The sequence below is a fragment of the Artemia franciscana genome, chromosome 13 (assembly GCF_032884065.1).
Source record: "Artemia franciscana chromosome 13, ASM3288406v1, whole genome shotgun sequence".
Classification (NCBI taxonomy): Eukaryota; Metazoa; Arthropoda; class Branchiopoda; order Anostraca; family Artemiidae; genus Artemia; species Artemia franciscana.
Window position 1 is genome coordinate 47868552 of NC_088875.1, and position 14717 is coordinate 47883268.

A 14717-nucleotide genomic window follows, 5' to 3' on the forward strand; every position below is an offset into this window, starting at 1 on the left:
GGTTTTCAAGGCTTTTAAGAATGGTGTCAAGAAGACTAGCAAGGTAGTGTGAAGTAAATGCCTCCTTCAGGTTTCCAAATTGTTGTTCTGGTTCTTTTCATTTACAAACTAAACATAACAACAAAAACGGAATGCCCGGCTGAGAGTCTAGCTTGTATTACCGGGCAACCAAAAACAAATAAAACAAAATGATATATTATATAATATATTACTGTAATTACAAACAATCACACTCTTTTACAAATAAATAAAATAAATCCATGACTTACCAAGCATCTGCCAAAGCCAACAACTAAATGGAGAACTTACGATAAAAATCACAAAAAAAGTGAAGTGGTCAAAGGGTTGGTAAAAGAGCCTTTAATTGCCCCCGTACTGTACCAACAGAAAGACCGAGATTAAGACCCGATCCATGCACATTCCGAAATTTGTTATGCAGTGCCTGGATGAGAACCTCCATCTCTCAGTGAACGCTCGGGGTTCAACATATTAGAACATCCCCTCGTTCAATAATCATGCTCACGTTGGTTAAATAGTCCCATGGCACAAAAATTATTCGGTAGAATTTCGGCAAAATACTTATACAAAACATCGTTCCATTAATAGATAATAATAATTTCATAGGGAGTATATTGAGGAAAGAATATATTTTAAGTGGCGATTTTGATGGTAGGGATATTGGGGAGGGGATGAAAGTTTTTAGGATACGAAGTGCTTTAATTTGCTGTCTTTGAAGTGGTTTTGTATGAGTTTTAAACGTATTCCAGGAAAACCAGGGGACAATAACTCAAATAAGAATGGACTAGGGAAAAATATACCGATCTCATTGCATGAAAAGGTAGGATGAATTTCAAATGCCGCAACATTCCAACATTCCTTCCCAACTTCATCCACAATTTAGCAATGCGTTCCTTCCAACTCATATTTTGATCAACTAGCACACCTAAATATCTCATAGTAAATACAAGCTCTAAATAAGTAGCTTCATCAATGGGTAGTCTACTAAGTTGAGGTAGTACGAGAGAAAATGATGTACTTGGTTTTAAACATTTTAACTGATAACTTTTACAAAGCACTGCACACTGTGTAGGCTGTATTGTCAGCGAATATGACGTTTAGCCCGAGATCTCTCAGCGCCCTGTTGATGTCGCTAACATAAATAAGAAAGAGTAGAGGTCCAAGTATGGACCCCCGAGGAACACAGACTTGACCAGTGATACCAAGTAGTGAAGAGGTAGCATTTCCACCATCCAAAAAAGTCAATAAAAGTTGTATGTCAATAAGTTCAAGGATCTCTGCCTTTAACCAATTAGCTAAGAAACCCTCGTACATTTTTGAAAAAACTGGAGTTAAGGTGATTGGCCGCACTCCAGTAAAATCGTTCTCATCTCCCTTCTTTTGGACTGGAGTAATATAGCCCAGCTCCTAGCACGACGGGTAACATTCGGAATTTATTTTTTTCTATTATTTATTTTTTTCTTTTATTTGCTTCGCTGAAATTTCTGGGATTGTATCTTTTGGAGTTTCAGGGATTAGCTGGTTTTCCGAGAGAGGGGGTAATGTTTGCACAATGCTAGCAAGGCGTTTATGAAGCTCACTGGTTGTCAGTTCAGGCAGTTCATCCACAAGACAGTCAAGGCTCTTGCACGAGTGACCCCCTATTTCTTTCACTTTCTTAAGCCATTGCTGAGGTTTGCTCTGTTTTAAGTAATTTAATTTATCCTTACCATAATGAGAAGCAGCACGACGTATTTGTTTCTTTATTTGTTTACGGAGGGTTAAGGCTTCCTCTTTCTTTCCGAGCGAAAAAGTTTTGGTTTCAAATGGATTAGTCATTTATTTTTTCATTAATGTAAGGTTTATCGAATGCATTGTAAGGAACGCATGACTGCTGCAGACGGGCATGACTGCTTCAGAAAACATGAACGCTGACAAAGCAGTGGAAGTCGGCAAGAATATTCTTGACGGAATGGTAGGGAAATCGCTGAAGGAATTCGTTCAGACGGAAGGATCAGGCAGTCCTTATGACGGCGAAGCAAAAATCAGAGGAGAAATTCACCGTTTAAACCCTTCATTGTTGTTTCAGCGTCTTCTAACTGTATCCAAAAGACTGACTATGGACGAATCTTCATTTAAATATGAGCTTTGCTCCTATCCTGCGTCGCTTTTTGACAATTCTGGCACGTTCCGATTGCCAAATAAACCAGAGCTGGAATAAGCTATCAAGTGGTATTCAGAAATTGATACTATTGGGGAAAAGCTTAGTCTGAATTGCACCTACGTGTTAGACGGGGGCGCTTTGCTTCACAGGATTCCTTGAGCGAAGAAAGAAACCTGTTGGGAGATCTTAGACCGATACTGGAACTACGTTTCGGCCAAATATCCAGACGCCATTATTGTCTTTGATGGCTAAGACATCGCTAATTTGACAAAAGATATGAATCATCTCAAGCGAAACCGTGTCACTGGACGGGAAGTACTATTTAGCCCAGAAATGAGACTGACCAGCAAAAAAGAGGAATTTATTTTGTGGAAAAAGAATAAAGCCCGCTTCGTCAATATACTTTCTGATTATTTACGAGGCAAAGGACTGAGAACCATCCGAGCCAAATCTGATACTGACTTGCCTATTGTGCTTACAGCGGTTGAATGTTCGAAGACTTGGGATACTGTAGTTATGGGTGACGACACCGGCTTATTGGAGTTGTTACTTTATCATTGTAGTCCTGAGCACCACAAGGTCTACCTGCACAGTGAGCCTAAGGCAACCACTTCAGGTGCAATTTGGGACATCGAAGCCATTGTTAACAGGATTGGGACTGAAACCTGCAAACTGCTTCCTTTTGCTCGCGCAATTCTTGGCTGCGACAGAACTTCCCGTCTACATGGACTTGGCAAAGGGATTACACTTAAACGTCCGAGAGACAACGAACAATTTAGGGAAAATACTTCAATGTTTACTCGAATTTATGCTTCAAAAGAAGAGATTAAAACAGCAGAAGAGGCTGCACTTCTACAGTGTATGGTGGAAAATCTACTGACAATCTTGACAGTCACCGGCACCGAGTCTTTCAGCAGATGTAACAACGTCTACAGCTTTTCTCCATCCCCAAGATCTACCTCCTACTTCAGCAGCAGCGGAATTTTCACTTTTTCTGAACTTATCTTCAATTACAATATTGAATCGGGCTTCAGAGTACTGCCCTTGATCCTGAGAATCTGGGATGGAAACTCCAAAACGTCATGTTGTACATTATCCTCACGGATCTTCCAGCGGCACCAAAGAAAATTCTCACCGTCGTTAAGTGTGATTGTAAGGGATCCTGTGATAGTGACCGGTGCAGCTGTCATCGAATGCAACACTGCTTGTAAATCTTGCAAAGGAACTAGTTGCTATAATGCTCAGGTCCAAATCGAAGATGAACAAGACATGTGATTAATTAAATAAATGTGATGAATCTCTAATCCCTTTGCAATTTCAAATTACCTGTGATATCTTGTTTAAATTAAAATCAATGATTTACCTAGTTGTGAGAAGTTGCTTATTAGAGTCAAAGAATTTGGGGTAGTCACATTTAGGGTGGAGGGGTAAATTAACGTTCACGACAATTTTTTACTGTATGGATTCAACTTCGCGTAATGTTGTTCTCAGACCAATATCGACGCTTGGTTTATGGGCGGGAGGGGGGACTGAACATGAGCGTTCGAAACAAAAACAAAGTGCGTATTCGTGATATGCGTACCAGATTTACCTATTACCGATTTTCTATACGTGCCAATTAAGTTCTTTTTAAAAAGTCGTCATTTTAGAAGAAAAGACGAAAACGGTCAATTTCGCCTCGTCCGATTTCTTATATGTTGTAGAGAATTTTTTCCGGTTCGAATGTTACCAGAATCTAAACTTTTGCAATTTGTTTGAGGTTAAACCTTAGATTGACTGTACTAAGAGCGTCATCCGTACTCAAACTACAAGTAAGTATTTGTATGCTCTCTTAGGATATTTTGCAGCTAATTCCCTGGCTTGGAACACTCTTATGAGCCCTAGTGTCCCTGTCATTAAATGACTCGGTATTTTCATACGTGAATCCGTGGGAAACACATAAATTAATTTGTTATTAAAGGACAAGCTTAAAGCTGGTGACAAAACTGTCGCAAAAAAGCTGTGACAAAAACTGTCGCAAACCAATGTTGTTTTAATAGCCTTAGTTTCACTGAACTATACTACATTTTCGCTGACCATGGGAAGTTATTCGCTTATGGACTGTATCCGCTTTTTACTAAGCAATATTTGAAGCAAATGAAAGCAAGTTATTTTCGATATTGTTAAGTTTTTATCATATTTGCTGCTTGTTGTGCGTTGTAGCCCATTGTAGGTCCCTTGTAGCCCATTATGTTGCAACAGTACTTTTGTCCTCGCATGGAATCGTGCAAACAAAGATCACCAAGGATGCTAGTTTTCGGTTGAGCCCATTTCATAGTATTATCTGATTTCTTTAGCAGTGAATATTTTTGTTCTTAGATTTTTTTCTCCTTCTTTATGTTCCTCCCTTATTTACACCTATTTCACAGTAAGTCAGAAATAAATTAATACCATTATTATCATTATAATGTGGCAGAAATATTGTATATTCAAGAAATTAACGATGTCATTTATTCTTTACCCCTACTCGTCCTACCTACCCCTATCCATTATTAATCAACATTATAATTTGTCCTATAAATGATACATTAATGATACGATGGCACTGAGCCAAATAAGAAATGTTATTACAATTCACTAATAGTAGAATAAATCGGTCAAAAGGCCAGTATGGTAAAATTTCCTAATAATAGAACTGAAATTTTAATATTGGTAATACACATATTCAAAACTTGCACTTTGGCTCTCGGTCGTCATATAATTGATTTTAAAGCTATATTCACGACTTTTCGGATTTGGTAATTTAATCAGCTATTTAACTGATTCATTAAAAAAAAGGAAGAGGAAGTCATTTTTACGCTACCGTTCAGGTTGATTCCAAAGGTTAGTTTTTCTTTTATAACGTACATAGACTTTTTCAGTATTGAGGACGGCTTAGCAGGGGGGAGCCTTTGTCCAAGATGGCTTAGTGAGGGGGGGGGGGCTTTATCCAGTGGGCGGCCTTTATCCGACTATATGCTTTGTTTTTCGTATATTTACTGGCTGAAAATTATACTCCTTCGGTTTTTGTCTTTTTGATTTCTTTATTTTTTTCGCTCTTCGTTATTTCACACAAATAATTTATTTACTTAATTGAAAAAGAAGATGTTTCACTTAATTTTTTCAAATAATATAAAAACTGATAGAAAGTAAAGACAAAATTTAGCAATTTATTGAACAAAATACATTAGGAAATTAAATAAATTTGAAAAACTAAATATTCTTTTCATAATTCAAGGCACAGTTTATATCGTCAGCACTAACATTGATTCGAATTCTTTGAAACAAATCGTTACGTCCATGTTCAGTTATTAGCAATCGCATTGCCCCCAACCTAGAGCAAAGAGTCAAAAGATCTGTTATAACTGGCATTCTAAAGCCATGAAATGTGCAAAGGGCTCTGTGATGGGGGATTACGTTCTGAAACACAGCCTCTTCTATTCCAGTCCTTTGAAATTCTGAAGTTACCGCCTGGAGAAATACTTTCTCTTGCTCAGTGCAATTACTGAAATGATACAAAATAATTTGAGTTATCATTCAAGGACATGAATAGTGCTTAGAGGAATGGTAGCATATAAAAGAATCATACACACCCAGGTAATTTACCTAAAAACGCTCTATTCATATTATTTCAAAACAAAAATTATAACTTATCCTATTGTAAGTTCCGTTTTTTTTTTCACTGAATAGGATTTGTGTTTTTTTCTAATTTCTTTGCTCATTGTCAAGCCAATATCACGTCGATAATGGCTTCCGGATGTGAAACCGAAGCATTCAGACTTTCCTTAGTAGCCTTTTTCTCAAAGTTCACGGTCTTAGGCTAATGGTTTTAGGTGTTATTAGGTTCTTATATTGTTTCAATTGCTCAACGCGGTTGGAACGGTTGGAACGAAATTCCTCAGAAGCAAATAAAGCTTAAGAGCCGAATATTCGCTCAGCATTTGATCAACTGTGAACTGGAATCTATGGTAAGGTGTATCTAAACGAATTTAGAGCAAAATAATGACTGAAGTAAATAATTTGCATGTCGGCAATAATTTGCTTCAGTTTTTCATCAGCACAGGACAAGGTATCAAGAAGACAATCAAGTTTGTTTCTGGGCAGAAAATCCCTACCTAACCTACAATTAAAATAATTAACTAAAACACATTATTTGCATTAATTAATTTGTATGTCGGCAATAATTTGATTCACTTTTTTTCGGATCAGAGTCAAAAGATTCGTTTCTCAGGCCGGTAAAATTGGATCCAAATAAATAAAATCTGCCATTTCATGAAGTGGTAAAAATGTTTAACTGGTATTTCTATTGACGTCCATTTCAATCAGTAAAAAACCAAGAAATTCTCCAGGACTTCAGAAAATTACTTTTCAATTAGTCATACCAGCCAGAACACGAAGTGACGCATTAACTCATCGTGGCTGACAAAACCTAGCCTCTTCAGTCACAACTTCACTCGAATCCGAACCAGAATAATCCGAGCCTGATTTGGACATTGCACGTAAGTTCTATAAGTCTGGATGACATTACTAGGTGACTCGTTCATTTATAGCGATAATGTTTCTTCGTTTCTTTCCAAGGTTTTCGAGGATCGCTATACTTAAGAAATGATCGTATTGCATATATTTTAATTATGTTTACGATCTGACGGCCGAAAGCCAAGCGTATATTTTTCTGCAACTACAACAATAACAACATATTGCAAACAAAAGCACGAAAATAGAAGAAAGAATAGAAGCAAATGTTAGGCGCTTTAGCATGAGAAAAGGAATTGAATCAAGAATAAAACTACTAGCGTCACAAGTAGCCTAGCATAATCAGAAGAAATTTAAACAAGCATAAACAAGACTTAACTTTCATTAATTAAAATTTGGTCGTAAATCAAAGCCACTTTTCTTTAGATCTAACCTGAAGTTCTTTGAAAAGGGGCGGTTTCTATTAATTTATTATTTATTTTACAAATACTTAGAGCTTTGTTAGTGTGGAGGAAATGTTAATATGTTTCATATTTTCTATTGTTTTAACATTATTTTCTATTTATTTTATAAATAATTAGGGCTTTGTTAGTGTGCAGAACATATTAATATGTTTCACAGTTAATGTTGTTTTCATGGTATTTTTTATTTATTTTATAATACTTGAGGCTTTGTTCGTATGCAGAACATATTAAGTAATAAATATTAAGTCTGGTATAAAAGTCAGAAAAGGCAAAGACATATGCCTCTTATCCATATTCCATAATAGCGGATATTCAATCTTCTGCCAAAAGTAAAGCAAAAGTCAAACGAAACAAATATAAATGTAGATACAACTGACATTCTCACTTAGGCTTCACACTTCGCTTTAGGATTTTATTAGGTGATATTACATCGGCAGTCCTGGGCCAAAACCATACTATCCACACAAAAGTTTTGAGTTAAACATCGAGCTCCCTCAACCGTGACACGGCAAGCCCAATGGCACAGTCAGAATTATCCTGTGTGCTAGCCTCTATGAGATATGACTTAGTATTTACAGAGAGTAAAACTGATTTTACAGGTTTTCTACGGCTAAAACCTAATAGAGACAACTAGAATTATATGAACTAGTTTCTAAACCCAGTAAAAAACAAAGTGGCAAAGAAACCGCTTGTTTCTACTGTTCCAAAATTTACAAAAATCATCATTTTGCAATTCTTTTCGTAAATTTAGAAAATGCGGATGCTCAGTTTCGACAGAAGACAGCTGACGTATGTTTGTTTATTCATTTTTTTCGTGGAGGCGAACTCGAGTTTAGTTTTCTCACTTAGCAGTTTCCAATACTAATCAGGCCAAAGCAAATATAAGCAATCACCTCAAATTTCTCAATGCTTCACAAGCTTAAGGGAAAAAACGTCTTCGTTCATAAGCTAATGACAGAAAAGTGTCTATTGGTTGAGATAGATGGCATAAAAAATAGCAAAAGATTTAAATAATTTAATCAATTGTTGTCTTACCGAATAGCTTCTATTTGTGGAGAAGTAAACATCTCTCGAATTGCCATGTCTACATGCTTCAGTCCAACCAGAGCCAGCTTCTTTTTAGATGGGGATTTACTTGGAGACTTCAACGAGCCATTAATTTGGCCATCATTTGGTTTGAGTTCAGCTATTTCTGTAGCACGACGACATATATCTAAAGCTCTTCGTGCATCACCTGAGACAGCAGCCACTTTCCTATTTTAGAAGAAAAACGAAATACTTCAGTTGCTACAATTACTATTTCATTCCAACAGTCGAATACTAAACTGGAGAGTCTAAATTTTGACAATATAGAAGATGGATGGAATAATTTTAGGAAAATAGTTTTTGAAGTGGCGGATGGTGTCTTAGGAAGGGAAGTTGGAAACACAGCTAGAAATGTCAGCAAAAATGCTTTAAGTTTGGTGGAGAAGAGAAGAGTACACGACAAATTTGAGAGATAGAACATGTAGCAAAAGGGGATTGTAGGGAAAGAAGATAAAACACTAAAATATGAATTAAGGAATTGTGAAGTGGAGGCTACGGATAAAGCTGCGAAGATCTGGATGATGCAACCAGACGGCATAATGGTAAAATGTTTACTGACATGGAAAAAAATTGAGTGGGAACATTTACTCTGGAATAGTCTTAGTTAAATATAGGAACGGGTCAAAATTAGTGATAAGGAAAGAGTAGAAGGAAGATGGATAGAATATTTCATGAATGCCCTAAACCGTGATAAAGTTATAATAAATAATTTAGAAAAGTTGGTGACACTTTGGAAGTGAAGGAAGATTTACTTTGCGGGGAAGAGTTAGAGGCAGTAGGCTAATAAAGGGATTAAAAAATAATAAGGCCCCAGGTGCTGATGGTGCTGTAAATGAGTTCTTTAAATACAGTGGTTGTGAATTTATAGATGAAGTTGTTGATGATTATAAATAGGACTCAGAAAAAAAGGAAAGTACCTAGCGATTTTAGGGAAATCTTAATTAAAACCCTCTATGAAAAAGATGATCAGAGGTAATGATATCCTGTAGGAAGCAAATAAATTGTATCCTGTAGGAAGCAAAAGCATCTCTAAATCTAAAAAGTACAATCATGCTTATTTATTTGCTTCCTACAGGATATCATTACCTCTGATCATCTTTTTCATAGAGGGTTTTAATTAAGATTTCCCTAAAATCGCTAGGTACTTTCCTTTTCCATCCTAGGCTTAGGACAAGCATTAAAAATCGACAGTTTTTCCCACAGTTACTTCTTCCCCTTCACAATATCAGTCAGTCCAAAAATATCAACAGCTGATTTCATGATAAATGCACCTTCTGCTCCTCTCTCCAAATTGTACTAAAGAAAATCCAGAACGTGGGAATACATTAAACAATCTGAAGATTCAAAGTCCTCTTCCATTTTCCGTGCACATTCATCAATCCAAAAGACTAATCCTTGAATTTATGACAGAATATCCAGAATATCTTGATTAGGGGTAGTCTGATTGGCAAGGAGAGTGTCCTCCAAAGTTTTTCTCGTCCGTGTGATTTAAGGAAGATCCCTCCCGGCAGGTACACCGATCTTTGCAGTGGGTAACTGCCCCTCTTCTGTTTGTCAAATCACAATAGAGGGTGGACCAAAAAGACTCAAAAATCAGGTCTAGAAATCATAAGCCGGAGGATTACCAATGTACAATTATCTATTCACAGTTATCTTATTTGTTAAACCAATCTAGGTAAACTGTAAATGCAAAAGTATTCAACTTAAAAATCCAAAGTATTTTACTTTTAATGCATTCCAGAGTTAATTCAATTTAAAATTACACAGTTATTCACAGGTAAACTGCCAAACAAGAACTAATTGAATTAGGAGTTAAGCAGGGTTGCATTCTTTCCCCATTTATATTGATCATTATGAAGGACTTCGTCCCAAGGAACAGCATGTAATTAAATGGGAAAGTAAGACTCTCTTAGACTTGGTTTATGCTGATTCTTTAAGTGTCCTAGATGAAAATGTTAGTAAAATGAATGAATTTCTGCGGGCTTTGAGAGTTCATAGGGCAAGAAAAGGTTTGAAAATGAATGTTAGAAAGACTAAGTCGCGAAGACTGGGAATAAGTGAAGAGAAAGAGATGATGCTAAGTAACGAGAAGATCGAAGATCAAGAGGACAGATGCACTTACAGAAGTAGCATCATTAGTAAAGATAGTCGATGCAAATATAAATGTTAAAGCAGAATAACCAAAGCCTAGGGTGTCTTTTTTTGCAGTTGAAATTATATATTTATGAGTTATATTTTAATTAGTTATATTGAATACATAATTTTTTATATATTATTTATTTTTTATATATTAATTATAATAATTATATACAATATTATATATAATTATATATTATAAAATATTATATTATATTATATTTTCGTATATTATATATTTTTATATTTTTTATATTGCAAAAGGATGATCCCCCCCCTCTATTCACTCCGGGAGTTTCTGTACTTATGGTTTTTAAAAGTATTAGAGTAATTTGTTTCTTTTTTTCCCTCTTCGTGTTTCTTTACATTTGCACGGATAGAAAAAAACTGACAGCCATCAATTCCATCATAAATACAGCCCGAGCTATAAAAAAAGAAACAAAAATATTGCAAAATAAATATAATTAAAAATAATAAATTTATAATAAAAATGTAACCTAATTTTTTTGCACTTAAAGTAATGTATAATTCAATAAATTTTACTATTCAGTTTTAATTTTTTGATCTTCCATAAGCACATTTACCAGAAGGTGGCTCTCAATAGTCACTGGAAAGACTTATTTAAGCCCCATTTACACTGAACTAATTAATTCTGACCGTTTTTATATAAATCAACAAAAAAAGACACCTTCTTTTGCAGTTGGAAAAAAGTTTAGAAGAATAGGAAGATAAGTTTGCAAAACGAAATTAGAACATTGGAAGCTATAATGATGACAGTGATGGGTCTGAAACGTGAGCGCTACAACAGACGGAGGAAGATTTGTTAGATATTTCGAGAGAAATTCTTCCTTCTTAACCAAAAGTGAGATGGAAGGTGTGAGTAGATCTCACAACCAGAGATCCCTTCTGTTCTTCTTTGATATACACAGGAGTTGGTCGAAAGCCTACAGCTATATCCGTCAAAGACAAAATCTGCATTTTTGTAATGCTGCATCAAGTAAAGTTGTCATAGAATGACCCTACCTGCCACGGCATCATGCGGAGCAACCACCCTCCATCAGTAGCGTAGTGGCGAGAGGAGCTGGGGGATACAATTTCGAAACTGGAATATCTTTATAAATGGAAATTGCAAGAGATGCCTTGTCTAGACTTATCCTAGCTCGTAGCTTTATACAACTACATCCCTGACAAATTATACCAATAGTGCACTACCTAAAAAAATAAGGTATAAAAGAAATAGTTTCTCTATTGTATAAAATTTGTATTCTATTAGTAAGAAGAACATAATACTGACAATTTATAATATTGGTAGCATATAGAATGACATTTTGAGGGGTAGGTCCCTAAATTTTTGAATATATACCCGAACAGGATGCAACACGTACCAAAACAGCTGGCCGAGTCTTAACAAAACTTTGTGAGAAATAAACGTTGGGGAATTGGTGTCCAATACGGCCTATGAGATGGAAGGGATATTCAAAATTTGTGTCACCATGAAACTTACTAGATGGAATAGGAGGGAAAAGAGGGCTCCCAGATTCATCTCATCTTAACCTCAACAAGATGGTTTGTTAGATCTCAAGCACAGTTAGCGATGAGTAATGGTTAGTGTCCCAGTTTTATTGTCATTCATTGTTATAGCCAGGGATAGAATTGGCTTATGTGACAGAGAACATTTCTAAATTCTTGTCATAGGAACTTTTACAGATGTAAAGCAAATTTTGATGTGAAGAAAGGAAAAAATGAGTTGGCGTATCGATTAGTTCGGCTTTTGTAACCGAGTTCGGCTATTGGGAGGGGCTGGTTCGGGTAGTGGTGATCGGTGGCTCTTATTGGCTAGGACGAATTTTCCAAATTGGTGAATAAGGTGTTCCAGTCGGACTTTAAGTGAAGATAAATTTAATTTAGCGAGGGCTTGATCATAGGGTATGCCACGGTTTCGGAGTATAATCCTTGTTGCTCTTTTCTGGACGCACTCTATGTCGCGTAATAGGTACGCTGTGCGGATAGCAGATGGACCCCACACCGGGCACGCGTACTCGAGCAACGGGCGAACATAACATGTAGGCATGGAGAAGACTTTCAGTATCACACCCAAAACACTTCATTTTGGTAAGTGTCTGAAGGCTTGCATTAGCCTTGTGGACGGTTAAATTAATATGGGCACTGAAACTACAGTCACTAGTGAAAGCTACTCCTAAGATTTTTATTTCGTTCACAAGCGGGAAAGGGACTAGAGGCATATCTATATTCCGCTTCAGAGGGTTTAAACGAATTATCTTCGACTTGGCTACGTTAATGGTAAGATCATGACTTGAGCATTCGGTCTTTAGCTGATCAAATAACTGGTCTGAAAACTGCTTTGTTATGATAGTGTTTTCGACCAGATAAGCGAGCACTATGGACAGATCATCTACAAACTTGTAACGGTCGTCGTGATGGCTAAGCAGGGAATTTATTACAGCCAAAAAAATTATTCCAGCTAATTTCGTGCCTTGTGGGGCCCCGCAAGAAGTATCTGACCATGATGAATCCGAATCGTTTTCGTGGAGTGCAAAGACTTTTTGTTTTCGGCCAGTTAGGAAGTCAAGTACAAGGCCATGGGTGCGTCGTTTGGCCCCCATTTCCTGGAGATTCATGCCTGCAGCCAGGTGCCGGATTAGGTCAAAGGCCTTTCGGAAGTCCACTGCGCAAATATCGACGAAATAGCTACCTTTTTCAAGCCATTGGAGGACGCAGTCAAACAGTCTAATAAAAGTGAAATCTTTTCATTCGTAAGGCCCTACTGGGTGGTTTCCCCCAGGTTTCCCCCAGCCTAGGTGGACTCCTTGCGTATATTCTACTTCTACTGCGTAGCTCCTAAAATTTTAAACGTAATATGATATCACACATACCTAGCAACTAGCTGAACTGCATCCGGGTCAAAAGCTTGTAGACCAGCCATTCTTGAAGCAAGAATTTCCTGGAGCTGTTTATAATTATAAGGCTGAAATGTTAGACGTACTAGTCCCTAGAAAGTAGAAAAAAATATTGATTAGAAAAATTGCAACTATTAATTTGATTTGAATTCTTACAGCCAACTTTATTTTTTATTTTTTTTCAACATGAGATGGCACAAGCTGTTCTTTTATCCGATTACCTAACTTGAGTTTCCTGTACACTTTCCGTAATCAGACAAAATTACAAATCGTTTAGTTTGACAAAATTGACCAATAAGGAAGAAGATAAAGTCCTGACTTAAGTGCTTTAAGGGTAAATAGCTCCAATAGGAGATGGACGATTTTTTTCTTCCAAAATTGTGAATGGAGATTCTTAGGATTTGCAAATTTGGCTAATAACAAATTCTACGCTAGATTTTAAGCACCTAGATTTCAAAGCAGGATGCAACTGAAAATTAAAACCAAAACTTTGGGATAAAAAAAGTTAAAAACGAATGATAAAACAAAACAAAGACAAAAGTAAATGATAAAGCAAAAAGAAACGGCACGGGTTTACCAGTTTTTGCTATCCTTTCCGAGACCATAGGTTAGCTTTAGCTTAGCATGGGCATAGACAAAGAGGAAGGCATGGGCGCCGGCAGGGGGGCCAGAGAGGGAGCAAAGGCCATCCTTGGGAAACAGGAAGACATTTAAAAATGTATGAAAATAGAAAAATGAGAAATACTCCCATCTAAACCTTGTTAAACACACAGATCATGGTAGTATTTGCCCCATCCCTGGGGCCGCTGTCCCTCGTTCCAAACCAGCGACACCAGGACACGAACCCTTGTCCTCACAGAAAGTATATGTTAATGCAAAAAATGCAATCTTCATGAAAAATAGGACATATGATTTTTGTAACTATAATAAATTCGATTTTAAAACTTTTTGTGGATATTTTAATTTAGATTCTTGTATGTTTCTAAGCGAATTCTAAAACAATATATTTTCATATATATATGCATATTGTTACCTAATAAATAAGTCATCAAAAATATTTATTTGTCATTCTTCTATATTTATATAGGGTTGCCAAGGAACACACAATCGTAAACGGGGTCGAGAATGAACAAATTCAAGAAGCCCTGCTCTAAATGATCACCTTGACAATTGAGGTAATCATCGTACCTCCGAGCTAGAGTTGATTAATGAAGTGATATTGAAGAAATAACCTGAAGTGAGCCGTGGTGGTTTCTTTGATCTCTTCGTCCGTTTGACAGCACTAACACCCCTTGCCCCACCCCCACAATGCTAATTGAAAACGATTATTATACCATGGACTTATAGGGATTAAATATCAGTCTTTTGGGACTCGCGGTAACCGTGAAAAAAAAAAAACAACGACATAAAAAAGCAATACTGACATTTACAATTTATTTTCTCTAGAATATTTTCAAAGTC

The 14717-nt window shown here is 36.5% G+C and overlaps 1 protein-coding gene across 1 annotated transcript in view; it reads right to left on the minus strand.

The window, feature by feature from the left end:
• Positions 1-5329: 5329 nt before the first annotated feature.
• LOC136035025 (origin recognition complex subunit 1-like) overlaps positions 5330-14717 on the minus strand; it is a gene marked incomplete at its 5' end in the record, with an annotated part of 61045 nt that continues 51657 nt past the window's right edge. Inside the window, 3 exon segments of the mRNA XM_065716613.1 lie at positions 5330-5684; positions 8152-8370; positions 13233-13348. Coding sequence (XP_065572685.1) covers positions 5393-5684; positions 8152-8370; positions 13233-13348 — 627 coding nt within the window.